The 26,996-nt window shown below is 57.0% G+C and overlaps 2 protein-coding genes across 13 annotated transcripts in view; one reads left to right on the top strand and one right to left on the bottom strand.

The window, feature by feature from the left end:
- The first annotated feature begins 350 nt into the window (after positions 1–350).
- Positions 351–3,172, top strand: HYI (hydroxypyruvate isomerase (putative)). Of its 7 annotated transcripts, XM_061122170.1 has the most exons (8): positions 351–674; positions 754–865; positions 1,884–1,998; positions 2,318–2,396; positions 2,486–2,535; positions 2,638–2,707; positions 2,795–2,929; positions 3,028–3,172. In XM_061122170.1, the coding sequence occupies exons 1-8, from the start codon at positions 476–478 to the stop codon at positions 3,099–3,101; spliced, it is 834 nt and encodes a 277-aa protein (XP_060978153.1). In that variant the 5' UTR covers positions 351–475; the 3' UTR covers positions 3,102–3,172. The 7 variants fall into 7 exon arrangements, with proteins under 7 accessions (XP_060978153.1, XP_060978152.1, XP_060978149.1 ...); XM_061122169.1 differs by having other exon boundaries at positions 2,795–3,172; XM_061122166.1 differs by having other exon boundaries at positions 2,486–2,929.
- Positions 3,173–3,178: 6 nt separating this feature from the next.
- SZT2 (SZT2 subunit of KICSTOR complex) overlaps positions 3,179–26,996 on the bottom strand; it is a 52,315-nt gene continuing 28,497 nt past the window's right edge. For 3 of the 6 annotated variants that reach the window (XM_061122163.1, XM_061122159.1, XM_061122161.1), the window contains 50 exons: positions 26,785–26,879; positions 26,419–26,542; positions 26,163–26,327; positions 25,868–26,072; positions 25,476–25,591; positions 25,121–25,367; positions 24,163–24,304; positions 23,937–24,029; positions 23,712–23,790; positions 23,318–23,611; positions 23,013–23,154; positions 22,741–22,836; positions 22,590–22,653; positions 22,173–22,358; positions 21,678–21,845; positions 21,503–21,590; positions 21,333–21,404; positions 20,945–21,146; positions 20,020–20,119; positions 19,176–19,305; positions 17,233–17,385; positions 17,029–17,131; positions 16,838–16,943; positions 16,641–16,752; positions 15,974–16,092; positions 15,702–15,866; positions 15,355–15,439; positions 15,056–15,220; positions 14,800–14,967; positions 14,179–14,312; positions 13,605–13,771; positions 13,394–13,491; positions 13,172–13,304; positions 12,942–13,072; positions 12,708–12,808; positions 12,458–12,634; positions 12,003–12,270; positions 11,820–11,899; positions 11,610–11,735; positions 11,307–11,506; positions 9,898–9,988; positions 9,590–9,670; positions 9,433–9,507; positions 6,983–7,196; positions 6,488–6,641; positions 6,226–6,348; positions 5,716–6,121; positions 5,486–5,602; positions 4,174–4,242; positions 3,179–4,012 (listed from right to left, as the gene is read on the bottom strand). In XM_061122163.1, the coding sequence (XP_060978146.1) occupies positions 3,869–4,012; positions 4,174–4,242; positions 5,486–5,602; positions 5,716–6,121; positions 6,226–6,348; positions 6,488–6,641; positions 6,983–7,196; positions 9,433–9,507; positions 9,590–9,670; positions 9,898–9,988; positions 11,307–11,506; positions 11,610–11,735; positions 11,820–11,899; positions 12,003–12,270; positions 12,458–12,634; positions 12,708–12,808; positions 12,942–13,072; positions 13,172–13,304; positions 13,394–13,491; positions 13,605–13,771; positions 14,179–14,312; positions 14,800–14,967; positions 15,056–15,220; positions 15,355–15,439; positions 15,702–15,866; positions 15,974–16,092; positions 16,641–16,752; positions 16,838–16,943; positions 17,029–17,131; positions 17,233–17,385; positions 19,176–19,305; positions 20,020–20,119; positions 20,945–21,146; positions 21,333–21,404; positions 21,503–21,590; positions 21,678–21,845; positions 22,173–22,358; positions 22,590–22,653; positions 22,741–22,836; positions 23,013–23,154; positions 23,318–23,611; positions 23,712–23,790; positions 23,937–24,029; positions 24,163–24,304; positions 25,121–25,367; positions 25,476–25,591; positions 25,868–26,072; positions 26,163–26,327; positions 26,419–26,542; positions 26,785–26,879 (7,073 nt within the window). In that variant the 3' untranslated portion in view covers positions 3,179–3,868. Of the gene's footprint in view, positions 4,013–4,173; positions 4,243–5,485; positions 5,603–5,715; positions 6,122–6,225; positions 6,349–6,487; positions 6,642–6,982; positions 7,197–9,432; positions 9,508–9,589; positions 9,671–9,897; positions 9,989–11,087; positions 11,114–11,306; positions 11,507–11,609; positions 11,736–11,819; positions 11,900–12,002; positions 12,271–12,457; positions 12,635–12,707; positions 12,809–12,941; positions 13,073–13,171; positions 13,305–13,393; positions 13,492–13,604; positions 13,772–14,178; positions 14,313–14,799; positions 14,968–15,055; positions 15,221–15,354; positions 15,440–15,701; positions 15,867–15,973; positions 16,093–16,640; positions 16,753–16,837; positions 16,944–17,028; positions 17,132–17,232; positions 17,386–19,175; positions 19,306–20,019; positions 20,120–20,944; positions 21,147–21,332; positions 21,405–21,502; positions 21,591–21,677; positions 21,846–22,172; positions 22,359–22,589; positions 22,654–22,740; positions 22,837–23,012; positions 23,155–23,317; positions 23,612–23,711; positions 23,791–23,936; positions 24,030–24,162; positions 24,305–25,120; positions 25,368–25,475; positions 25,592–25,867; positions 26,073–26,162; positions 26,328–26,418; positions 26,543–26,784; positions 26,880–26,996 lie in introns of those variants that run through there. The other 3 variants (XM_061122160.1, XM_061122162.1, XM_061122164.1) reach the window with 3 other exon arrangements.

The raw sequence follows: 26,996 nt of genomic DNA on the forward strand, positions 1-26,996 counted from the left end.
TGCCCTGTACAGGAAAGTTAACGGGTACGAGTGGTGTGGCACATGGCTTTCAGAAGTTCTTTAATGAACAGATACTCTGAATATAATGAAGGTAAACACCAAGCGTTTGTTAGCATCCACGTTCCTTCACCCTAACTGGGCCCGCGCCCCCTCCCCGCGCCTTCCTCTCCCGTCCGGAAAAGTGCACTTTCCTGGTAGGTCCGTGGCTCTTAACCACCCACGGGTCTCCCAGCCCGAGAGGGCCGGCACCCAGCTCGCGGCGCCAGCGCGCCCCCACGCGGCCGGGCCGGGTTCCTCCACCACTTCCGAGTCCTTCACGCCCCGCCCCGCCCCGCCCCGCCCCCCAAGTGCGGCCCTCCGGCCTTTTCCCCGCTTCTGCACGTCGCTCGGGCCCTCTAGGCCCCCTCTAGACCCTGTCCGAGGTTGCAGGCTTCCAGCCGCGGAGACTCCGCCCCGCGCGCGCTCTCGGGTAGCCATGGCTCCACTCCGTTTCTCGGCCAACCTGTCGTGGTTGTTCCCGGAGCTCTCGGGCTTTCCCGCGCGGCTCCGGGCCGCGGGCAGTTCCGGCTTCGAAGCGGCCGAGATCGGCTGGCCGTATGCGGAGCCGCCGGAGGCGCTGGCGCGCGCGGCGCGGGAAGCCGGGCTACGGGTCGTGCTAATCAACACGCCCCCGGGTGCGCCGGGAGGGCCCGGGCCGGGACAGGGTGGGGCCAGGGGGAAGGAGCAGGGAGCTGAGGCCCATTCTTTCCGCAGGAGACAGAGAGAAGGGGGAGAATGGGCTGGGGGCTGTTCCCGGGAGGCAGGCGGCCTTCCGAGAAGGGCTGGAGCAGGCGGTGCTGTACGCTAAGGCTCTGGGCTGTTCCAGGTAACCTCCCCTCTCGACTCCCCCGCCCCCATAATCCGCTAGAGAAGAGGCTCAGGGGTAGTCCCGTCTCTGCCTCTTCAGTCCTGGTCCCTTGTAAATCGCCTTTTGCATTTCATCTGTGTGTATGTCACTCAGTTTGCAACTCTTTCTTGCTCACCTCATGCTGGGAACTCAGTATGACCTGGGACATAACACAGTCAACAAAGCAGGGATCCATTAAGAGGACTGGTCAGTTCAAGGAGACCTGGGAGCGGAGTGGGTACTAACTCGGTCTGGGATCAGAGAAAGCTTCTTAACAGGTAGTGATGTAGAACTGGGTTTCCGTGGTGGGTGCTTGCTTGACCAAAGGAGCATTCCAGGCAGGGATGTAGTAGCCTCACGCCCCCGGGGCTTGGTGTATTCCATAGAGTTTATGAGGCTGGAGGTGAAGCCTATCTGCTTTGGAAGTGGCTGAGAAAGATGAGGCGGTGAAGGGAGAAGGTGGGGGACTCGGAGTGGGGCTGATCAAGGTAAATGTCAAGTCCTGCACAGGGCAACCAGGCTGAGAAGGAACTGGCAACAAGCAGTTATGAGGCAGAGGGAGGTGTGTGTGTGCAGAAAACAGATGGGAAGAAGCTAAGAAACAGATGCAAGGAGGAGAGGCAAGCAGCATGGAATACCTGAGCATAAGGGTCAAAGTAATTTTTTAAAGGTGAGGCCTGAGGAGAAGGGCCATGGAAAAGGAGAATCTGGATGCACAGGAGGGGCTGAGTGAGGACCTGTGGTCTCTGAAGCAGGAGGATGGTGGGCCTTCAGAAGGAATCTGGGAAAGGTCTTGGTCTTACGTTGACATAAGTGTCTGAGGGCGCTGGGAGGCCTGAGCACCACAGCCAGGTGGTCCCGACTGGAGACCTGGAGAGATGGGAGGCTGGTGCAGTGGGAGGGCAGCTGAAAGAGAAGTGCCCAGGGAGCTTGGGAGTGAAGGCTTCTTCGCGGAGGATAGACTCCACAGCCCCCTCCAGCCCCATTTTCCCCACAGGATTCACCTGATGGCTGGCCGAGTGCCCAAGGGGGCTGACAGAGCCGTGGTCAGGGGTGAAATGGAGACAGTTTTCCTGGAGAACCTCAGGCATGCAGCTGAGGTTTTGGCTCAGGTGAGAAAGTGAAAGCGGCTTCCTAGATGTCACAGTGGTAAAAAATCCGCCTACCAATGCAGGAGACATTGGTTTGATCCCTGGGTCAGGAAGGTCATCTGGAGGAGGAAATGGCAACCCACTCCAGTATTCTTGCCTGGGAAATCCCAGGACAGAGGAGGCTGGCGGGCTACAGTCCATGAGGTCTCAAAGTTGGACACGGCTGTGCATGCACACAACAGTGAAAACACATTACAGACACACATACTTCATGCATATATGTATGTGGAGGGGAAGCACAGTAGGAACAGCTCTACTCATGGATCTGGCCTGGTGCTAGGAGAACCTCGTGGGACTGCTGGAGCCCATAAATACCCGCATCACGGATCCCCGGTACTTCCTGGACACGCCCCAGCAGGGTAGGCCCCCAGCCCCCTGCCATCTCCTGTCCATTGATTCTCGAGCCCTCCTTGAGTCTCATGACCCCCGTCCCTGGTTTCTCTCCCAGCGGCAGCCATCTTACAGAAGGTGGGAAGACCCAACCTCCAGCTACAGATGGTAAGTGGGGGAGAGGAAGGGCTTCTCAAAGGGCCCGTGTTCTCCAAATCCAGGGACAGTGGTGCGGGCTGCAGGGTCTCTGACGGTGGGAATCTGCTCCAGGACTTATTCCACTGGCAGATCATGGACGGGAACCTGACGGGGAACGTGCGTGAGTTCATGCCCATTGTTGGTGAGGCCCCTTTCTTGGCTTCTTCCTGGTCTGCCATGAGGTTTCCTCTGTCCTTCCACTCTTCCCACCCCCTACATCTACCCCCAGAGCACGTGCAGGTGGCACAGGTCCCGGGTCGGGGGGAACCCGACAGCCCCGGAGAGCTCAACTTCTCGTATCTGTTCCAACTGCTGGAAGATGAAGGCTACACAGGCTTCGTGGGCTGCGAGTACCAGCCTCGAGGTGAGGGTGGGCTGAGCCTGGCCCCTGGAGGGACAGTGTCGGACAGGGGCTGTCTTCCTCCTCATGGGCTGAGATGCCTCGCGCCCCGCTCCCCTCAGGAGACACCGTAGAGGGCCTGAGTTGGCTGCGTTCGTACTGGGAGATGAGGGGCCGCCCACAGGCTGGCCAGTGAGGTCCTGCGCTCCAGCCACATGCCTCTGGGACGGTGAGCAGCACCACTGGGTCTCCTCTAATAAAGACAACCCGCTGAACGTTTCCACGTGTGTATGTTATTGGAGCGGGAGCGGGAGGACACACAGTGTCTAACTTTTAGTTTCTTTGGGTCGCTTCCCTCCTGCAGAGAAGGGCCATACAGCTCACGTTCAGGCCCTCCAGTCTGTGCCGGGTTGCTGTGTGCGTGCTCCTTCTGTACAGATAAACCACGGGTACAACGGCCAAGGGACTTGCCCATGGTCACAGCTGCTTCAGAGGCAGAGCTGGGATTCGAACGGAGGTGTCTTATCTCAATGGCAGTTGTCTGGCAGTGATGTTCCAGTGGGAACTGATGACCAGAGGGCTCACGATGGGGGTGGGGCAGGTGGGTGCCGGACAGGATTCAGGCCGAGCAGCTCAAAGGGGTCTACCTGCCACCTGATAGGAAGAATTCCCAGACTCAGCCAGGTGAGCAGAAAAGAGGAGTCTCCTTCTGGAAGGGCCCAGGGACCTTAGAGGACACGGGCACCTCAGGAGGTGAGCGGACCCTCTGGAGCTCTGCGCTGCTCACTGGCAGCAAGTGTTTAGGGAGCGTAGCTCCTGCTACCAGGCCCCCAAGACACATTCACACGACCTCTGGCATCCCTCAGTGTCCAATCTTGCCCAGGGACCTGGAAGGGCTGGTCTAAGATTTCAAGTGGGCAACCTTCCAGAGCCATGATTCGAGGACATTCAGTGGCCTGTCCCTCAGAGGAGGCGGGTCCAGAGGGTGAAGCAGGCTGTGTTGATGACAGACTCCAGGTGGTGGTAGGTGGAGACCAGCTGGGCGGGAGGGCTCTCGCTGTCCTGGGGCTGCACAGGGAAGGGCTCTCGGAAAACCACCGTCAAAGACTAAGGAACACGGGGTGGGTGCAGTGGTGAGAGGCGGGCAGGCTGGGCCCAGGAAGCAGGGCTCCCCAACCTCAGCAGGCTCTGGGGTGGAGCATTTGGGGTACAGCCTCCCACTGGGGCTGACACAAAGCCCCTCAACAACCCCCCACCCCTGTTCTCACCGTCTTTCCCAAGTGGGAGTCCAGAAACACTAGCACAAAACAGTCCGTGAACTTCTGATTCAGCACAACCTAGAGCCAAAGACACAATGAGATGGACAGTGAGGCAGAGACTCTCCATGAGGGCATCCTGGAGGCGGGACCAGCCTGAGGAAGGCCGGCTTTCATCACCACCTGAGCCCGTCCACGCTGCAACCTTGCTCCTCATCCTCACTGGCTCCCAGTCAGCCTGTCTGGCAACGTCAGGATGAGGGGGGTGGTCCTTGACCGGAAGGCCCTGCACAAGCGGGCATCACCATCTGAAGCCCAGCAAAATAGGGGGGGCTCTCTCCCTTCGTGTCTCTGGCCTCCCGGATGTCCATCCCTGTAGCCCAGCTTTGTGATCTCTCCCCAAGCAGTTTCTTCCATGCCTGGGGCTTCAGTGACCACCTGTTTATGTAAGTGCTGCCTACACTCCTCTCCTGAGCTCCAGTCCCCAATAACCGTAGACCTTCTAGACTGTGGTCCTGCAAGGTCCTCTTGGGCCTCAGACTCAACTCATCGCCCTTCCCCCAAACTCATTCCTGCTTCAGCATTCTTGCCACCCACAGAAGCACCGCCATCTGCTCACACTCGCCCACACTACTGCAGCCTTACCCTAACTAACTAACCTCAGCTTCTGGGTGATGCTTTGTCTTCCCCACAAGCACCATGTGGCAGGACCCCTCACCATGGACCAAGCACTTGTTTTTCAGAAGTCTCTTGAACCTCACCCCTCCTAAACTGCTGCTCTCAACTGGGCCCATCCTTGAGTCTTTCCGTCCCTAGTGCCCACTGTGATAGCTCTCTTCTCTCCACTGCACTTCCCAGCAACCTATCAGCCTCCAATGTGCACTTGTGGAGATGGTGGAAAAACAGCTTCTGGGCCAGCAGGTTCGGGGTGGAGCCTTGAATCTGCACTTCAGCCAGCTCCCAGGTGGGGCTGATACTGCTGGTATGAGGACCCGACTTTGGTAAAAAGTCTTGAAAGCCCAAGAAGTCCTTTCTGGGACTTGAACCTCCATGAACTAACCACTTAGAAGGTTCCAGAGCTTGGCCCTTGGGATCACTAGCCAAGGTTTGGCCTTTGAGGGTCCTGAGAGCACAGCTCTTGGTTATTCTCAGTGAGGCACATGCTATGGCTTGGTGCTTGAAGAGTTTTCCTCCTGTCTACCTGTGCAGTCACTCCATCTCAACCTCCCTCCAGAGCCTATGTAGTCAGGCTGGGGCTCCTTGAGGGGGACCCTGTCATCCCTCTGATGAGGATTTCTTTCAGAGGAAGGTCAAGGAAACTTACCAGGTACTGAGTTCCCAAGTCTGGGCTCTGGAAATGGCGACAGCTCTGGGGAAAGCGGCTCAGGAGAACCTTGATCAGGCTCTGGTACCAGGAGACTGTCATAGACAGGAAGCAGTCCTGGGGGGAAGGTCCACAGGCATGGATCTGTTGTCCTGGAGCCACCTCTGAGACTCCTGCAACCTTTACCCTGGCTGCTGGTGGCATTCTGAGCACCCATCCCAGCCCCTTACCAGCTGCGGGTCAATGTCCCCAATGGATTTGGCATGGACTGCTTCTAGGAGCTCCTCCAGCTCGGCCAGGGCCAGGCGCCCCCCTAGCCTCAGCCGATCAGGTCCTGGTGGTTCCAGCAAGAAGAGGCGCTTCCAAAGGGTGTCCCGCCGGCAGTGCCCTCCAGCCAGCCGAACCAGCTGAGCCAGCCGTGCCCGTGCCGCACCCACCTCTGCAGCCAGTGGGGGGAAGAGGGGAGCTGGTCCGGGGGCCAGACCGGCCCCGGAGGCCTCCCCAGGGCTACTGGCTGAGCTCCCAGGGGCCTCTGGCTCAGGCGTCAGTCTGGGCGGCTTCCGGAGCCGGCGCATGTCCGCAGTGAGTCTGGGGAACAGCTCTCGTTGGCTGGTGAGCACCACGAAGAACTGCAGCCTAGGGTGGGCAGGGGGCAGGAGTGTGACAGTCAGTAGGAGAGACAGGGCAAGGACGGGGGGCCATTGGACAAGAGCTGCATTCGAGGCAGGGGGTCTGCTGACCGAAGAACGTGCCGCTCGGCTTCTCCCTGCTCCTCGAAGGGTGCAGCACAGTGACAGACAAGCAGAGACACGTCGAAGTCGTCCTGGTGACGAAGTCCCTCAGAGTCGAGGTAGGAGCCAGAGCTGAGCAGTGGGGGTCAGGGAGACGTCAAGCCTGGGGTTCCGATGAAGCCAGGCCCACCCTTCCGGCCTAGGAGAACACGGGTCCCCCTGCGGCAAGGATGGCCCTGGCTCCAGCTCCACCCGTCCCCTCCCGCCTTACCTGTGCCACGTCGACACCAGGGCGTACTCGTTGTGCTCCGGGCCTCCTGGCCGGGCCATCCGGAGCGGCTTCATATGGTAGGAGCTGGCGTGGTCGGCCACGTAGTTGTATAGCTGGTGGGCAGCGATGAGTGGGGTGGGGAGCTCCAGGGTCCCTGAGGGGCGAGTTACGGGAGACACTGAGCCCCAGACACAGTGATCTGGTGGGCTGGAGGACAGTAGTCCCCGAGGCTCTGACTGACGAGCAGACTGAGTCTTTCTGGGGAGCTCCTGTGGGACACGGAGATGGGACAGAGCGGCTCAGGCCCTAAACTTAGGAAACAGACTGGGAGTTACTTAAGACAGAAGGTGAGGACAGGGTCCGGGTGACACAAGGCGACTGACAATACAGGAGAGGAGAGACAGAAACAAGGTCTGGCCCCCGGAAGTGGTCCCTTCGGGCCTGGCTTGCGGCCTGTTCTTTTCCGGGTTTGCTGGCTTGCCCTTGGGCACTGACCTTGGTAAATGTGGTTGCGGCCGAAGTGGGGCCCATCAGGGTGGTGGGCCAGGAAGTGTCGCAGGAAGGTGGTCAGGTGGTAGCCGTGCCGTAGCACCAAGTGGGCGCCCAGCACGTGCTGATGCACGAGGCGTAGATGGAAGTCGTAGCTGAATGAGTGCACGTGCATCAGATCCCGCACCCTGTCGCACTCCTCTGTGAATAGCATAGAGAGCTGGGGAGGTGGTGGGGGGGACCAGGTCAGGGAACAATGGCAGGCTGCCCAGCGCACCCCCACCCTTCCCTCCTCCTGCCTGGGAAAACGCCGCTCACAGTTCACCCAGTCCTGTGGGTCCCTCTGCAAGAAACGCTTCTGTGAGAGGCCCTCTGCATTACATTCATCTGTGCTGTAACTTTTGACATGAAACTGACCATTTTGAGAGATGAACCTTTGAACTCTGTATCCCAGAGTCCACTCAAGTCCAGCACAGATTTACTCATGCAATAAATACTTGCTGAATGCCTACCAGGTGCCTACCTGGTACTGTTCTAGGTGCTGGGGATACACACCCTTGCTCTCAAGGAGCTTACAGTCTAGCAGTGGGGAGAGGATAATAAACATCAGAGTAAATGAATACACAGCACATTAGTAGATCGTTATGGAAAATCAAGTGATAAAGCAGGTGCGGTTTTAAACAGGGTGGGCTGGGTAGGCCAGGTGTGTAATTACTATTAGGTTTTTCTGGTCACTTCTCATCTCTCCAGCTTTATCTTCTCATCAAATTACTTGCTCTTCCCAAGTATATATCACATATTTTCTCTACACTTTTGTACCGGCCATTCTCTTTGCGTAAATGCTGCTCCCACTGACCCCCAAAGCTGACTAACTCCCACTCATTTGTAAAGCTTCATCTGGGATATCCTGTCACGGCTAGCCCAGGGTGGGCCTTCTCTAGTTGATCTGTGAATGAATGAATGAATGAATGAATGAATGAAGGAACAAACCACTGAAGGAGGAAGAAAGGAAGGCAGAGACATGGAGCTGGGCTTCTCTTGGAGGAAATCAGCATTACTGAGAGTGTATTAACAGTTGGATAAGTGAGGCTGGAATGGCAGAATCTACATGAGCATGGCCCTTGGTGGCACTGGCCAAAAAACTAGTAGGAAAGGAAATCAATGACTGTAAACGAGACAATTGCCTAGGAGTCAGAGTAGCTGCAGGACCCTGGGTAAGTCATGACCTCTCTGCTTCCGTTTCCCCATCCACTATGGAAATAAAGGAAAGGCCCTCATAAATTTGAAGCAGCGTGATAAACACTGCAGTCGCCAAGGATGAGCCTTAGACTGCAGCTCCAGTACTGCCACCAACTAGCTGTGTCCCAGGGGCATATCACTTAACCTCTGTGAACCTCAGTTTCCCCATCTGTACAGCAGGAATAAAATTCTCCTCTTTGCTTAGGATGTATACTAAGCACTTACTAACTAATAGCAATAATAAAGCAACTTAGAAATCCAAGTAGGGATACAGATTAGATATGCAGGGGCAGAGAGAGCCAAGCTGGATAGAGATCAGGGGTCAGGGAAGTCAGGACTTCAGGAAGCTCAAGAGAATAATGAAGTGAGTCCGTCCCGCCAATACTACAGCAAAGTGTGGAAGAGTACCTGCCCGTCCAATCTCCCTGCTGTGCCCTGGCCCAGGCAGGTTCCTACACTGAAGTCACCAAGCTTTCCTGGATCTCACTCTCCTGTGATGACTAGACCAGGCATCCACACCTGAGTCAGAGCCCACCACCTATGAGCTGGATCTGAAGCTGTCTGGATTTGGGAGGAGTGTATGCCGTCTGTCCTGGAGGGTGACAGCCTGTGCCCAGTCAGACCCTGATCTCTTAGAAACTCGAGGTACAAGGAAGGCAGAGACCCTTGCACGACAAGCCTGACAACCCAAAGGGGCCAAACTCACGCAAGGCTGGAGGGCTTCAGGTCCCTGACCACACTTGGTCCTGACTCATTCATTCATTCTGAGCCCTCTTGAGTGCTCAGCCCTAGTGGGGTACAGAGGCCCTGCCTTCAGGCAATCAGGGATAGAAATAAAAGTAAGTGTGGGGGTATACTGTATGGGTGGGGACTCCAGTCCACATTCTAAGTGTTAGTGACTATATGAACAGTGCCAGGCTGTCCCCAGCTCTAAGCCAGGACTGGCACTGGCCCACCCATGTGTCACATCACCCATTCAGCTCAAATGTCCTCACTGTCCAACCGTCTATGGTCAGTGCCAGAATGACTACAGGGCCAGACCGCCTTCTGCTGCACTGCCTTCTGCCCCAGTGCCATGCCTGAATACGGCACTGGACTACTGCAGTGTGACTGGTAGCTAAGCCAATCATGGCACTGGAATTACCCAGCCACCCACAGCAGCAGATCATTGCTGGGGCCACACTTAGACCCCACAGCCCTCTGTCCTCACCACTTACCTGAGAGTTGACAGCCTGCCCCATGGGGATTCGGGAACATTCCAGAGCAAACTGTTTAACACAGAAATAACAGCCCTGGAGAGAGGACGAAGACGAGGTCAGGAGGGCAAGAGACAGGAAGGCCTGGCTCTCCTCACTTGGTGCTCCGCCTGTTTACCTGAAAAGCCAGCTCCATGAGGATGATGCCCCCAGGCAGTGCCCGCTGCAAGTGGTATGTGGTGACTGAAGAGCCCGTGCTCTGCAGAAAGGAGAAAGACTGGGGTTTAGGGGCAAGGATGGGGGCTCACTGGGGAAGCAGGCCCCTGGGCCAGTGACTTTAATGGTGTCAGGCTGGGATCAATGACCTCAGTCATTATCCAGGGCCCCTGACTTTAGGCCTTGGGCAAATAATTCAGGCTCAGTGATGCTGGTGTCTGAGGCATTGCTGATTTCACTGCTGGGGAAGGCACATGGTGAGGTGTTTACCTTGGGGCTCCCTTCAGCCTTGGTTTTCGGGCAGGAAAAGGACCCCCGTCCTTCTGTTCCAAGGATAGCCATAGCCCGAAGCCGACTGGTGCTGCAGAAAAGGAAGAGGGACAAGGGGGTGAGAGGCAGGCCTGTGGGGTGAAGGGTCCCTGCTATCAGACCCAGAACCGGTTCACATGGCATCACTGTGGAGGCGAGGAGACAGGCCCAGAGGAGGGAAGAACCTGCTTGGGTCCCATACTGGGTCAGTGGGAAGGCTGAGTGTGCAGTCCAGGGCTAGACTGCGGGGCGGGGCTCTCTCCACAGCATGTGCTGCTCTAAGGGGAGGTGGAGACAGGTCCCTCTCTTCCAGCAAGAGGATGAGGGTGGGGCCGCCGAGGCTGCTGTGACTAAAGGGAGACCCCTGTGGGATATGGCAGTACTTGCTTGTTGGGGGCAGCAGGGGAGGATGGGAGGGGAGTGGGTGATGTCCATCTTGAGACTTCACGGGGAAAGCTCAAGTGGACGCTTGATGCCCTGGTAAGGACGGTTCCTCTGAGAGGGAAAAGGGGTTCTCTTTTGAGCAGGAAAGGTCAGTTTCAGTGCTCTAAAGCCTATTGTTCTTCCCTTCTCAACTCAGAGACAAAGGGGATAAAGAGAAGTACTGTGAATGAGGACAATATAGAAAGAGCCAATGAGACCCACTCATCATACTCAGGACTACAAACTGCTGGAACTGTTGCTGGGGGTGAGCGGGGGTCAAAACCTTCGGCAAGAAGAAATGTCCCAGTCAACCCTCAAGGAAATAGGGACCAAGCCTATTGATTGGAGAGACTTGAGAGGGAGGAAGACTTGATTTAAAATTTTCCTCTAGAAACATATATTTAACCTTAGTGTCTTTGGTTTTAAAAGGGAATTCTGACTTCTGGGAAGAACATAACTGAACGGGAAGGATGTGAACGCCAGAGAAATCCCTACTGCTGGGACCTGGCTATGGAGGGCAATGAGCAGAGTGCCTCCTGGGGTCTGTCCCAGAGAAATGAGAGGGGCAACCGAATGAAACATCCTGGAGGTGCAGGCCTGTCCTCTTCCTAAGGTCTTGGAGAGAGTGGGAGGCCGGGGAGATGGAGAGCTGGTTACAGAAACACTAAGCAGGTGGGAAATGGCTTTCTGGGCCTAGGGGGCATCTTGAGTAAGAAAGCATGACTTACATTTACTACTCTGAAAAGGCATCAAACTGAAAACAGAGAGGAGAGAGAAAACAAACTCACATATCTGGATATGTGAAATGAACTGTGTCACAGTGTGGGTCTGGTGAGCTGAATGTGCACATGGCCCTCATTACCCAAGCAGGACCCAAGGGGAAGGGAGTGTCAGGCCTCACCTGCCATGGAGGAGGAGAGGAGAGCAGGGAGACGAGAGGGGCTCACCTGCGGACAGGTGAGGGGGGCCGCAGCGGCACCAGCACAAAGCCCATGCTCTGCAGATACTGCACGTACTGCTGCAGGAAGGCCAAGCTCAGCTCCTTCAACCAAGGCTCCTCCCGGGCACCCAGCGGAGGCCCATCTGAGGAGTCGCAGCTGGCGGGGGATTCTCGGCTTCCCGAGGCTGACTCAGGGCGATGGCGCCGCTGTTGGGGTGGAGGTTGAGAGAGACTCTACCCTCCGGCAGCCACCCTCTCAGGGGTTAAGAAACGGGGGTCCCCCAGAGAAATCCAGAGTCTGGAGCCTCACCTGTCCCTCCGGGGGCCCCGAGGTCTCTGGAGGCCCATGCAGCCAGGCTGCAGGGTCGAAGAGCAGGGCCGTTGCACAGTAATGCACCAGGCGGGACGACTGTTTCAGGGTCTCCAGCTCCCCGGCCTGGGGAAATGGACAGTGAGCACCGGGCCGGTGGCCAGGGCAGAGTCACGGGATGGTCCCGGAGGATGCGAGTGGGGCACTCACACTGATGGGCATGCTGGCTGGGGCAGAGCGCTGCTGCCACGTGACAAACAGGTTCTCCATCTTCATCTGGCGCTCCAGCTCTAGGAGTTGGAGATTTTTAGTAGCAGACCCCAGGAGCAACCGCCCCTCTTCCTGCCAGACTCCACAGCTGGCCCTGCCTGCCGCCCAGCCCAGCATGCTCACCTCTGCGCTCTGCCATCTTGATCTCCAGGAACTGTTGTCCGTGGTAGGTGACGGGATCAGGCGGTCTGGGCACAGGGCCGAGGGAGGAGGTGGGGCGGGCGGCCGTGATATCCCTCAGGGCCTCATCGAAGGGGAAGGTGTCCAGGGGAAGGGGGCCCCCGCCCCGCGAGGACCCACTCAGCCGGCCCTGCTCACGGCTCAGGGGGGGACTTGCACTCCGGATGAGGGTCTCTGCTTCCACGGTCGGCAGCAGGAATGGGTTTGGCTCCTGAGAGAGATGAAGCCTCACAAGGGGTCTGGGGCCCCTGCCCTCAGACCTCCTCTCCCACCCCGTGGCTGCCTCCCTGACTCGCCCTCCTATGACCCCTGCTCTCAGCCTGTCCCCTCTCCTGTTTCTGGACGGCAGCTTCCTTTAGCTGACCGCTCAGGAGAGGAGGGGCCCAGACGGCAGGCACCTTTTCGTCCCGCACTGGGAAGTCCAGCTGGCCGTAGTGGTGGAAGAGCCCCAGCTTCTGGCTGAGGAGGCAGAAGATGAGATGGGCGCGCGCGTTCTGCCACTGCACGAGGCGAACCAAAGCTCGGCCCAGGGCCGCCCCCAGGTCTGGAGCCCAGTTGTAGGTCAGCAGCTGGAGCTGGAAGTCAAGGCTCAGCGTCAGTGGGATCACAGAGCCCCTCCTACCACCCAGCCCCTGGCCCCATGCCTACCTTTTTGTCCACGACCTCCAGCAGCAGGAACCTCTGCCGGGGAGCATTTCGCCCCAAGCTCCCGTCACCTCCCGGCTCAAAGCGCTGCACAGCTTTGGCAGCTATGGGGTCAAGGGGCAAAATGAAGGTCTTGGGGCTGATCCCTCTCAATCCCTCACTGCCCCCCCCCAGGGTCAGAGGTTACAGGATCAGTCCCTCTGAGACCCCCACCCCCACTGCAGGCTGTGGCCTCACCCTGCTGGGTGGGCCTCCTCCACTGTGAGAAGTTCCTGCCCAGAAGCAGCAGGTGCCGCTCAGCTGCCGGGCGGGGCGGTGGGCCCAGCTGTCCAAGGGAACAAGGACTGAAGAGCTCTGGCTCAGGAGTCCTAGTGGGAGAGAGGGATGGACAGAAAGCAGACCATCCATGGCCCCATCCCCTGGCCATCGCCTCTCCCACCTCAGCTTCCATGAGACCCCAAACTCACAAATGCTGCTCAAAGATGCGGACACTGGTGTCGCCAGCCATTGAGGTGACCAGAGTGGTGAACTCAGACAGGACGGATGGGAGGAGGAAGCGGGACACCATGTGAGTGGAGCTCCTGGACACCGAGGTGCATCCTGGATCCCGGGCACAGAGGTCATGGTGGGGCTCGGGGCTGGGGGCTGGGGACTGGGCCACAGGCTCGGGGGTAGGAGAGGGGTCTCACCGATCTGAACCATGAACTCCATCCAGCGCTGAGCGACACGAGCAAACACAGGCTGCAGGGTGCCCGCCTCGCCCTCTTCCAGCTGTGTGGTCCTCCGTCTGAAGACACAGCAGGAGAAACAGCCTCGCACCCACACACAAGACCTGTATGTTCACATGCACTCAACAGCCCCTGTGACTCCACAGCACACTTTCCATGATAACACACATACCTTTGCCTCTGGGCCCCAGACTCTGGGCCCACTGCCCGCTCAGTCCCACCTGGAGTCCGAACGCTTTCCGTTTTGTGACGCCTCCGGCCCCGAGTGTCTTCTGGCCGATCCAGGACAATGTCGTCAGTTGTTTTGGGGGAACCCAAGTCCCCACATTCTGTTTTACTCTGGGGGCAATGCAGTAAATGAGGAGGGGCTACTGGGAAGGGGAATGTGGTGGAGGATGGAGGCATCCAAGAATAGTTATAAGAACCCAGAAGAACTGGAGGCTGACCAAGCAGCCTTGAGCAGGCTACTCAACTTTCCAGATTCTCAGTGGCCTCACTAGTAACAGGCCTGCTGAAATCTTTCAGGCTGTGAGGATCTGACAAGGAAAGAGGAAATGAAAACACTTAAGCTGAGGCTATCTGTATATAAGTGAGAACATGCCACGCTCTGTACACTCCTGTCTAAGGGACAGAGTAGTTTCATATAACAGGAGCTCTAGGGCAGGGCCTCCAGGAAATAGAGAGGGCAGACAGGAGGCAGGCAAGAAGGCAGAGATCAACTTCACCACCTCCCTTTCTCCCATTACCAGCATGTCCCAGAAGCTACGCCGGCCAGCTTTGCTGGGGGGAGTCACAGGTTCGCCAGGGCCAGGGCTGGGGGGAAAGGTGCTGGCTCGGCCTGCAGGGCTCTTGGTATCCAGTGACCCACTCCTGAGACTTCCTGTGGGCACCAGGCATCACAGACTCCTATCACTGACCATCAACCCCCATTTCAGACAACCCAGCTAGCCCCAAGACTGGTAAGAGACAGACATGCCATTTACTTATTCTACCTGTTCCTGCAACCCAGCCAGCCCCAAGACTGGTAAGAAACAGACATACATTTACATACTACACCTGTTCCTGAATGGCAGGGAGTGTGTGTGTGTGTGTGTGTGTGTGTGTGTGTGTGTGTGTGTGTAGGGAGTTCCTGGTTGTGTGTGTGTGTGTGTAGGGAGTTCCTGGTCACATACCCCTAATCTGAGTGACCAATTGCACACATAAATTTCTATCAAGTGTATCACCTTGCTGATGCAGAGAAGGTGATGGACAACTGCTGAATGTGTACTTTAGATGCAGCCTCTGCCATGTCTCCCCAGACTCTCCTGGCATCCTGACCTGGAATACCACCTCACCTGGACCTCTGGGGTTCTCCAGACTCCACCTACCTGTGGATGTATCCTCTGTACACAGCGGCGCTGGCAGCAGCCAGAGCTCCATGATGGCATCCGCCAGGGCCTGGCGAGCTGCTGTTCGGAGCTTCTCCTCCAGCTGCACAATGCTGATGTTCCCCTTTTCCCACACATCTAATCGAAGCCGTGGGGACCCGCTTGGAGCTGGAAGAAAGAATGGGGGCTACTTGAGTGTGTCCCTGGTTTCCACAGCATTAAATGAACACCCCCTTCTCTGACCAAGCTGCCCCACCTGAAGAACTGTCCGGCAGGACTGGGCAGCGAGTGACTTGAGTCAGCTGCTCGAACTCCTCCTCCTGCAGTGGGTCTGGGGGCCCCGGAGAAGAGGGGGGCCATGATGCCAGTGAGATGGGGGCTCCCTCCTCATCCACAAAAGCTAGAGTGATACAGGCAACCCCTGGGTAGAAATCCAAAAGGAAAGCTCAGCTCTGGGACTTCCGGGCCCTGCCCCTCCCCACCCAATCCAGCTGCAGGACAGGAACAGGCTTTCCCACACCCCGTGGCACCACGGGCCCAGGGGCTGCACTGTACCTTTGCCCCCAGTACCCTGTCCTCCAGGCTTGTTGTACAAGTAGATGTCCAAGTCGGGGAGGCCACCCTGTGGTGGGAGTGGATGCTGGGGAGAGAAGGGCCACCGAGCGCTAAGACCAGGCAAATGGACAAAAGCCATCAGGGAATGGGTGTCCACAGGAAGAGTGGGGAACAGGTACACACAAGAGCGAAGGAAGACACAGGTAGGTAATAAAAGCTGGGGAGGGGCTGGGGTGTTCAGAGATCCATGGGTGTACAAAGGTACATGGGTCGGGGCGGGGGCATCTGTAGAAAACATCTAACTCAGCAAGCAGGCACGCAAGGGTGGACTGGGGGTGCAGCCTCACCTGGAAGTGGTTCCGGCTGTTGCTGTCCGTGTACTTGGGGGAGTGCAGGAAGATGAGCAGGTTCTGCCGCAGGTACCAGGCCAGGGCGGGAAGCCAGGGCCGGCAGGAGGGCGGCAGTGCCAGGTGCAGCACCTCTGAGGGCAGACTCCCTGGGGGCTGGATGAACTGCAGAGAGGGAAGGAAGGGGAGTCAGAGCTGAAGAAAGAGGTTCTGGCTGCGACTGTCCTGGCGGCTGCGGTGGAGTCACGCAGGGAGCCTGGGAGGGAGCTGACCTCCACGTCAGCTGGCGTCAGCTTGCAGTTCCGCACGAGCATGACTGTGATGACGTCTAGCGTGGCCTCATCCAGGCGCCGACGCAGAACCCGCACAAGCTCATCCGTGATCTCAGGACCTGGACACGGACACGGTGGGGAGGTGGAGACGCTGGCAGAAGATCCAGCCACCCCATCTCATCCCTTAACGCAGACTCAAACAGGCTCCTGTGCACCAGAGGCAGCCAGCACCAAGTTCTAGTTCTGCCAAGCTACTCAGCGTGTGACAGGCGAGTCTTACCTCTCAAAGCCTCAGTGTCTCCCTCAATACAGTGGGAATAATAATAGCATCTATCTCATATGTAACAGTCTTAGCCCAATGCTAGTATACATTTATTGAGCCATAAATAAATGAGCCAGTTGCCTACTGGATACCTTGGGCTCAACGTATCCCAAACCCGCCCTAGTATCTGGCCAGTGGGACTACCATCTATCCACATGGTCACCCAGTTTAGACACGTGGCTGCATTTTAGCCAGCTACAGGTCCTACCCTTCAACATCCCAGGAGCCTATCCTTTCCACCCAGCTCCTGCTTGAGGGAGGCCCAGAGCTAGTATAAGAAGAGAAGTCCCAGAGGACTGTGGAACCGCATCTGGTCACTCTCCTCCCCTGCCCCACAGCCCTCACCTGCCTGCCCCACGCCATGCACCAGCAGCTGGATATGTCTGTCCACTTGGCCCACAGGACGAGTAGCATCAGAACTGCGGCTGGATGCCATGTCCAGGGGAGAACGAGGACCCTGCAGGGCAATTGTGGTCAGGGCCTGGCTCCAGGGAGCAAAGTCTGCAGGAGTACGGGGGAATCAGGGAGTGGGGGATACATGCCGAGGCTTCCTCGGAACAGATGGGCTCCTGGCTTCGGGACAGAGCAAGGGACGGGGGCAGGGCGTCACTGTCCCACGGCCGCTCACTGCAGGACGTCTCCAGGAGTCTGGGAAAGAGTGGCATGGGAGGGCTTTGGACAACAGCTCCTCCGCTGCCCCAGGCTGTGGCCCGGCTTCCCAGGACCCACATACCGCAGATAGTACACAGCTTTTGTTGCTCGCTCCTGATAAACAAACATGTTCTTCCGGTTCACAACAGAGAAGGCATTAAGCACAGAGCGTAGGGCCTGGATGGCTATAGGGGGAACCTGGATTTAGGAAACTCTCCTCTCCAGATTCCCCCTCCAACCCCGGACCCCTCTACACTCCACCTGCCCTCCCATGCCAATCACATACCCCGAGAGACGCCCATGCTGGGTCCCATTTTGAGGCGTGAGTGGACTCGAATCACGGTTCCCCAGACAACATCACAGGAGAAATGGCCAGGGACAAACTGCATTGTGGCGGCCAGGTACCCTCGGGGCCCACAGCTCTCGTCGGCAGCATAATCTGGGGGACAGGAGACGGTGGATCAGAAATGAGACACAGACCTCTGCCCTCAGACTTCTCACCTGTGAACTGGCCTACCTGTCCTCAACCCCCAACTCCTCTGGCTGATAGCTCTGCGGAGGGGGAAAGATGGTTGCTTTGGGTATTAAAATAAGCTCTTAGGACGACAGGTCATAGCACAGAGGTTTTCAGAACTATCTTAGGAAGACATGGAGAAGGAGCTAAGAAGAGGTGTCAGGAAAGGCAAAGCATAATCCTGAGGATGCTGCCAGGACACTCTGAGCCTGTCAGAATGCAATACAGAACACATCCTACTCATGTACTCATTGGGCAGTGCAATAATACAAACCCCATTAAAACAGAATGTGTGTGACTGCTTACATATCCCTATAGCAGAGTGAGGGGACACTACGCCCTTTGCTCTGGAGGACAGCTAGCCCAGAAAACCCGAAGGGTTGGGTGGCTCTTTGCAAGAGCCTGTGGCTACAGCCCATGGCCTTGACTGACCCCTTTCTGGTTTCCAGGTTGATGAGGAAACTTCCAGTAAGTCAAGGTGGCAATCTGGTTTCCCAGAGAAGCTGCTCTAAGATGGGAGCAGTGTACAGGACACCCAGGGGGCTGCAGAGTCTGGAATGGAATGCTGGTTGCTAAGGGTTTCAGCAAAACCATATGGAAAGACTAAAATGGGGAAGGGCTGGATCTGGGCTCCAACTAATCTCACACCCTGGGCTGCTGGGAGCCACTGTGAAGAAGTGCTTGGCGGTCGCAGCTCATATTCAATTTGCAGAAGATGTCTTCTAGACCCTGGGAAGTCCATCAGTTACAGGGATTCTGCTTTGATATGGAACACATCCCAGGACGTGCTGAGAGACGCGCTCTCCTGTAGCTGTTAGGAACGTTTGTCTACAGACTTGCCGAGCATGTTAAAGATAAGGAGTGATCTGACGTTACTTTTAGAACTGAGGGAGAATGGCAAAGGAATGGCACAATCTGGCTTTTTTCTGTGAGCTGGGGTGAGAGGTCATGAGAAATACGAGAAGGGCACCGAAGTGTGGAGATTTTGATTACCATCTCAAGTAGATGATCGTGTGTTTCCTGTGACCAGACATCTCAGAAACCCCAAAGTTTCTATGCCTGCCTGTCTGGAGGGACAGCCAATCAGAGGGCAAATCCTACTGGCCCTCAGGCTCCACCCCTCTGGTGTTCTCGCCTGTGAGCTGGCCTACTTGTCCACCATCCCCTGCCCCTTTCCTCGGCCTCGGCTATCACCCTGCAGGGGAGAGACGGTCATTTCAGAAAACAAGGCAGGGCCAGGCAGAGCATGCCCTTAGGAAGACAGGTCACAGCAGCGCCTGTTCTGTGTCCCTTCTCTCCTGTACTCTTCAACAGCTCCCCCTCTGCTGGCTCTTTCCCATGCAACAGAAACATGCTCAAGTCTCTACCTTATTTTAAATTCCTGCCTTGCCTCCCACCTTCCTTTAGTTTCTGCTATCTATTTGCTTCTCCCTTCACTGCCAGGTGACTTGAAAGAGGAGTGACTCCCGGCTCCTCCAGCCTAATATCCTTTCATGTTTCCACTTCCTCTGGTTTCCTACTCCTGTCTCCACTGAAAGCACTTTCACTAAAGTCACTGATGACCCCGTGGCAGCCAAACCTGGTGATCGTTTTCTGTCCTCTTCTCCTTGTTCTCACTGTGTTACCTGGCACCGAGGACCAAGTAATGGCAAGTTATTTGGTCCACCCCCAGCTTTAGCAGTCTCTGGTAAGGAAGGCTCCTGAGTGGGACTCACCATCGCTGGGCAGTGGTACTCGCTGACGGGAGTGGAAGGGGGTCTCACTACGCCACAGATCTTCTTCGCTCTCAGCCACCAGAAGAGAGTTGCACACATGACTGTCGTGCAGGTCCTGAAGAAGCAGCCGCTGAGAGAGGAAGGAACCAGCTCTTGGGGAACTGAAATATTCCCGCATACACTGCTGGTGGTGGTGGAGAGGGGTGATCAAAGGCTAGAGAGAATGCCCATTATCACTGGGGGGTTGGAGGTCAAAAAGAGCATCAGTAATTACTGGGAGCTCAGAGATGGTGTCTGACAGTCACTGGGCTCCAGGCGCTGAGTGCTGAAGCCAGTGAGGAACATCTGTCTCTCCTCTTTGCCAGAATCTATTTACTGCCCTTCAGATCTCAGCTTAAAAATCTCTTCTTCCCAGCTTTCCCTGACACTGCAGATGGTCAGATCCCTGTTAAGTGCTCTCACAGTCTCTGCTTTTCCTCTATAGAAGCCTTCACAATTGCAGCGGAAATAATCTGTGTGTTTTAGTTGTTTCACATCCATCTCTCCCCACTTGACATAAGCTTCCCTCTGTTTTAATTCATTATCTCATCCCTAGCTGAGTGCAATGAGAGGGAGCATCTCACAGCCACTGGAAGGGAGTGAGAGAGTAGCCCACTCTGGGGGTGGGCTGGGAGAGCGCCTCAGGTTGTAAGGACACTGGGGAGTAATAGCATCCCAGGAACTAAGGGTCAGAGAAAACGTCCAAGTTGGATCAACAGCCTCTGAAAGTCAAGTTCCTGGAAACTCCTTTGTTATCTGGGCTGCATCCCATGCCTGGAGAGGCCTGCCCCCGGCTGCCCCTTACCTGGTTGACCTCCCTGCAGATCTCCCCAACTCGCCTCACCAGGAGCTGCTGCAGGTGGCGACACTCGGTGCCTGGCCCCCCATCCTCCCGAATCAGGTTCCTGGGGAGGATGCATCAAACACAGAATTGCAGTGGGGAGGGAGAGAGGGGAGGGTGTCATGGGAGGAGGGACCAAGAGGAACCATGGAAAGGAAGGAGGACTGGACAAGGGGAAGTAAACATGAAGGGAACTAGGAAACATGGAATTCTCAACAGCAATTCTGGAAGCCTGGGCTGCAGGCTTGCCTCATCAGCCTCCATGTAGGTACTACCTGAGGTTTCCATCATGCAGTTCACCTCTTCTTTATCCTCCAATCTTCTTTGTCAGAATGGTGGTCCTCCCTTCTCTTAACATGCCCACCCCCATGATTAGAGCAGCACTGAACAAGATGCCTAAGTATGGCGCTGCTGCTTACTAACCGGGACCTTGAGCAAGTGTAATATAACCTATGTGTGCTGGAGTTTCTTCATTCGGACCACAAGGATAATAATACTTCACAGGTATGTTACAGATCAAATGAGTGATCCATGTAACAAACATAGCACAGTGCCTGCCACAGAGCAAGTACTTGTTAAATATTATCTATTATCCCTTATTTTTATATACCTATAGCGCCTGGGCTGCTGTGTACTACAGATTCTCTTAAGGTTTGGCGAGGAGCCAAAATCCTCATCAGCTTTTCAACTCCATTAGAAGAGTGGAGTGACATGCTTTGTTACAACATGTGGGAAGTGGTCAGGAGCCCCCAGCCTCAGAGCACAAGTCAGATCCCTACTCAAAACCTCAGTCCCAAGTCTAGCCTTCTAACAACACTGAAGAAGGGAGTTGTGGGACCAGGGAAACGCTAACATCGGAGTCAGGGTGCAGGGCCCAGCTTCTCCTTACCTCGCATGTGCATACACTTCCACACGGTCCTGCAGCACCCGGACGATGAGCCAGAAGTCAGGCAGGCAGGGTCCAGGGAGGCCTATGAGGGAAGGCTGTGGAGGTGCCGGCCCAGGAGGGGTCCGCAACGTGAAGGGGGGCTTCTCACCTGGGGTCTCACTGGGACCCTCACTGTCTGAGCCACTGCTGCCACCATCATAACCTGTGTCAAACATGCTCAAGTTCAACCTTACCCTGAGGCTCACGTGAGCCCCGTGAGCCCCAAGTGCAGCAGCTTGGTGGGCCCCTCTGGGTTAGTCCCTACTGATGGACCTGCCCAGACCTTTCACTATGCGGCCCTGAGTCCACTTCCCATCAGCTTGGTCTTCCCTGCTCCACCCCAACTTACCTAGGTGGTCCGAGTCCACACTGCCCTGACTGGACATGAGACTGAGTCCCCGGCTGGGCCCAGGCTGGCTCCCTGGGAAGAGAAGGGAAGGCTTGGAGCCTCTCTGGATCCTGCTGAGGATGCTTTCTGAACATGGGTGCAGGGCCAGGGAGATGCGAGTCATCTCTTACCTCCCTGGGGCAGGTTGGGCAGACTGATGAGCAGGGGGCTTTGAGGATCCTCTGGGGAGCCAGGGGCTTGGGGGCTGGTTGTCAGGGCCTGAGGGTCAGGAGGGCAAGCTGGAGCACAGCCCCACACTTCCACCACCACCCGCTCCTTTCACAGATCTGCCCAGGCAAGACTCACCTCCCCTTCGAGGCCTTCAGCCTTGTCCTCCTGGCTGTGCCAAGCCCAGGCCGGGGAAGGGGGCTCCCCGTGGGACCCACCTGGCTGTTGGCCCACTGCCACAAAGAAGAAGCCACTGTCAGGGTCCTCAAGAAGAACATGACCAGGGAGGTGGAGGTGGCGGAACTCCTAGGGAGCAGGAGCCAAGGCCAGAGGTTAGGCGGGAGCAGCCCTCCTTACTGGTGGGCCTCATACTTCCTCATCAGACCCCTCACAAGTAGCCGGTGAAGCACACACTAGCATCCCCGCTGGGAGTTATGAGAAGGCTCAGGGGCTTGCCCAAGGCTCACCAGGCCCAGGGGCAAGGGTGAGCTGGGCCGCCAGGCATGGGGTCAGGGGCAGACCACAAGGTGAGGAGGTGGGCTCCAACTGAGAGAGGGCCTTCCAGTTCTGTCCGTGGAGCCTGGGGAAGGACAGGCCCCAGGGTGACCAGGGAGCGCCTCGAGGGCAGCATACCTCCTTAAACTGTGTGAGAGAACGCTCTGGCCCAAACACAAAACTCAGCGGCAGCGTTTGGCGCAGGCACGTGGAACGTCCGGGGGAGCTGTGGATGTGGGCGGCTGCGCGGTGCAGGGCTGGGCTCTGGGGGATGCCCCCTCTTCGCAGCGCCCCCACCATCTCATCCTCCAGCAGCCAGCGGATCTACAGTCGGAGAGCAATGCAGGGAGTGGTGAGGGACACCCCCAACGCCGACTGGGGCATCACCACACTCCTCAGTCAGAAGACACCAGGAGAGACTCTGCCTCACAGACTGGGAGAGGCCTCCCTGAACCCCAGAATAAAGGGGGTGTCTTACATCACCATCTGATGGAAAGGGTGTCAGTTACAGTGCTGAGGGGAGGTTACTTAGGCTGGGGGAGGGAAGGCCCTCACCTCACTCATGGTGGTCTCAACAGCCAGTCTGTGGGGTGTGGCCAAATTAGACAGTCCTGGGTGCCTAATTGGAAGAAAGGTTTACTTACTGGTTTCCAGAGAACAAAACCAATAGGGAGCAAGGAAGCCTAGGAGGGAGGTAAGGAAGTACCTGTCTTCCCCTGGAGGCGGCAGTGGAGGCCCCAGCCCATCATCGGATGGCTGCCCTGGGGACCGTGGGAAGGACGCACTGCTTTCAGATGTTGACCTGAGCAGGACAGGAGCAAAGGTCAAAGGTCAGCATCTATCATCCTCTCAAGGCCTCCTCAGCAATCCTTTCTTGGAATCCTTAAGGTACCCTTAGTCCCCAGGCGTCCCTAAATTCCTTAATGGCTCCCCTACTCTAACGAGGCCCCAGATCCCCCGCCAAACTTGCTGCCACACCGGTGGTGCTGAGGATCTGAGGTCGGGGGGAGCTCCACTTCCAGGGGCAAGGTCAGCACAAAGACGTCCAGAGTGACACTGAGGTCCCGCAGAGGAACTCGGCCTCCGATGGGGGGGCCCTCCAGGCTAGAAAGCACCTGGCCTGGGAGAGGGGGGAGGTCAGGGGTCACTGGAGCCCCGGGACAAGCACAGATTCCAAGCGTCCGGGGCTAAAGAGTTACACGCAGAGTCCCTCCCCCACCCCCAGACAGGCATGCAGGCTGGACCAGGCCCTGTGGCCCTTCCCTGGGGACCTCTAGACTCACCCAGGCAGGTGGGCAGGCTGCATACAGGCACTGAGCTGTGTTGGCCACGCAGCCGCACGGAGCACGTGAGGTGCAGGAAGAGTGGCGGCAGGTCATGCGCCAGGCTCTCAGGCCCTGTGGGGGAGTCGCCCCCCAGGATACTGAAGGAGTCTTCATCGGGGTTCACAGTGTCTGCGTCTGACAGCGAGGTGGAGTCCAGCCCAGCAGGCCCCAGTTCCGGTTCACGGCTCTCGCGGTACTCCACCTCCAGCTCCGGGTCACTCTCAGTGACCACGCAGCAGGCAGATGCATCTCCTGGAGACACATGTCATGTGGTCAACAGGAGAGGCTGGCAGCGGAGGCCCCGGATCCTGGCTGGAAGCAGCCTTTACCCCCTACTCACTGGCCTATGTACCTTCCTCTCCCATGAGCTCAGCCTCTGAAAACTCCAAGTCACTGACTTTTCTGTCGACCATGTCCCGGGGGCCCTCATCCTGGGCAAGAGAAAGAGGCAGCTTGACCTGAGGTGGGGCCTCAGGGGACCAAGGATCAGGGATTAGGAGGATCTGGGTGGGCCAAGCAGGGTTTCAGGGGCTACAGGCTGTGGGGAGGGAGGGAGGTAAGGGAGATGGCCGCTCACCTCACGCCTGCTGGATGGAGGGCAATAGAAGAAGTAGTGGGGATTGGAGGGCACCGTGCGGAAATGGAGACTGCTGATCTCCAGGAACTTCTCCTGTTTGGGGTTAGAAGGCTACGATGTCAGCTGCTATTTGGCTGAACACTGCCCCTACCCTAGAACAGACACCTACACACCCCCAACCATGAGGGACCACTGCCCAGCCAGGACTCTGTCTCTCTATCCTCACCTGTATGAGGCTGTGAAGGGCATCATGGGCCTCTCCTCTGAGCTGACAGACATCTGTTAGAGAGATCTCCAGGCCCGGGTCTGGATGGCCAGGGATACGGGTGCTCTGAAACTCAGGCTCACTTAGGTCCTCGGTCTCTATGCTGAGTGGGGTTGGGGGTAGTAAGTGTTAGGAACCATCATGTCCTAGAGGAGCCTGCTTCCCAAGTGGGAGCAGCACACAATGGTGTGCCTCTGCCTCTTGGAAGGGTACTGAGCACAGAACATCGGCAGGAAGAGGCCAGGAGAACCCACCCACCCATCTCCACTCTAACCTCTATATTTCTTAGTGGCTGGACATTTCTGTGCAACAGAGGAAAGAGTAAGGCTGACTCCTGGTTTTCTGACTTGGACCAGTAGGTGGAGGGAGATATCATTCATCGTGGAAGAGAGACCCAGGTGGAGAAGCAAGGTTTGGTGGGAAGAAAGTGCACTCATCTGGGGGGCATGAAAGGTGGGGGATCTAGACCTCCAGAGAGGAAACTGGTCATCACCAGTGTACTCTTCCCTCCGCTCCTTCCACTTCCCCAGTGCTGACCCCTGTAGACACCAGACACACAGCTGTCTGGCTGCCTGCCTCTCTCACTCAAGTTTCTGTCTCTGTGAGACTCAGCAGTTTAGGGGATTTATCACTACTATCTGGATGTCCTCGGAACAAGCTTCTACTTTCACTGATGGCCACTGGCAACTCCTCACCACTAACCTAGCTCAACACTCCACAAGAAAATAGGAAAGCTGGGAGAACCAGGAGAGTAAGACGGGGAGACTGCTGCCCATGTTGAATGGGAGACAGAAGCCTGGGCAGAAGGTGGGAAACCAGTGACCAAGTACAGCTGGTCGCCTCCCCAGGGCAAGAGGCCCCGGGCTATAGGGGCTTCATCTGCGTGCCCCCTTATACCTCATTCAGGAACCATCCCAACCTGGACTCAGAAGCCAGGACAGCTCGTTCCCGAGGCTCGGGGCCCTCCTCCATGCTGCTGCTGAACAGCCCTGGGCTGAGAGGACCAGGGCTTGGGGGTGCATGAGGCAAACCCCGAGTGTGACCACACAGTGCGAGCAGAAAAGGGGTGATGTCTATTTCCTGCAGTAGCTCCTCACAGGCATCCACTGCTATTAGCAGGTCCTGCGAGGTCACGCTCTGTGCTTGCTGCAAGCTCCGGAACAGCCCTAGGGGAAGCGGAAGGGTCCACGAGGTCAAGCTCTGTGAGGACCTCTCCAGTCCCCATGTCCATAATCTGCAAAATGGGCTCCTCCTTGCCATGGCGTCATACTCACCGCGGACGTAGCATCGCTGTGCGTGCTCCTGTAGCAAGGCACAGTGGTTGGCTGCCTCTTTGTGCCTGGGCTCCATCCAGGCTGAGGAGAGGGAAGGCTGGTCAAGGAACTGAGTCCTAGGAATGCAAGGAAAGAGGGCTTGGCCAGCTCCCCTCAGTGACAGCCCACACTCAACCATCCCCCACCTTCCAGTGGATTGTCCCTAGGTCCCTACCAAATGCAGTGATGGCCCAGAGACTTCAACTGATGTGCTGAAGGAAGCCCAGCACTGAGCAGGCAGGACGTGGCTAAAAAGCTGAGATCCTGCCACTCATCATCAACTTGTGTATCTGTCCCCTTGAGCCATGGCTGGGGGCCGGGAAAAGACCTCGGTCAGCACAGAGGGCACTCACCGGAAGACGAGATCTCGGGGTGCCTGAGGGGGCTGCACACCAACCATCTGCTCCCTCAGTGCTTCCAGAGAACAGCTATAGATGTAGACAGGACACCGGGTCCGGGGCCCATCTGCACCCTCTGTCTGTGAAGCCTGGCGCCCAGGGTAAGCTGGTAGGTCCTGATGGAAGGGTGGGCTCAGCTCTCCTGGATTCTGGGCACTGTCTGTGGGCAAGAGGTGGTCCATGGCATCCAGCCCTCTGTCTGTTCCCATTCCTGCTGCTGCTTAACTGACTTAAGAGTCAGCAGACTTACCACTGGCTGGGGTGACACTGAGGATGGGGACCTGGGACTTTGTCACTGTGACCCCAGTTACTGCCAGATCTTTCAGGCTGGGGGCCCCATTCCAATCCCCAAGCTTAGTTCTCGTCTCCTCTTGAGAGGGTCCCTCCAGGCCATATGAAGCCAGATGTAGGACATCTGCAGAGGAAAAGCAAGACATAACTCAGAGCTGCCTGGCAGGCCAGTGAGGGAGCTGAGGGGATGAGTAAGAGGGGTCAATAGTCAGTACCTGAGAAGGTTGCGGGGAGAAAAGTCAGGAAAACATGCTGGGGGGTCACAAGCCTTGCATAGCAGCGCCACTGAGGGGGCTGGGCAGAGCTGACAGGCCCGAGAATTTCAGGAGGGCCTGGACTCTGTACAAGAAAAACAAAATCAGAGCCGTTTTAAGGGACCACCCAATGCCCATTCCCTTCCTCTGCCTGAGACTCCACGTTCAGGGACAGCTTGCAAGACCGGCGACCAAGAGGGATGATGGCGCCCTGTCAGTGGTGGGTGGCACTGAGCATCCCCAGACTTAGAAAGCGGGGGGAGGAACATGTGGGGATGGCAGGAGGTCACCATGACGAAAGGCCCGAGAGGATGCACCAGTGCTGACCGGGGTGGCAAGACCGGGGTCTCCGATGGCCTGGGCGCTGCTGCTTGCTTGATCCTTTAGGATCCCAGGGTCCCCCTCTGCTGGCCCCTCTGGACCTACAACGAAGGTAGAGGTGGATGGGAAAGAGCAGGGCTCTGAGGTGCAGGAAAGGGGAGGCCAGAACCCAGACGGGAATCGCTCTGTAGAGTCTGGTAGCTGCAAAGAGGCGGGGG

This window comes from Dama dama, chromosome 20, assembly GCF_033118175.1.
Source record: "Dama dama isolate Ldn47 chromosome 20, ASM3311817v1, whole genome shotgun sequence".
Classification (NCBI taxonomy): domain Eukaryota; kingdom Metazoa; phylum Chordata; class Mammalia; order Artiodactyla; family Cervidae; genus Dama; species Dama dama.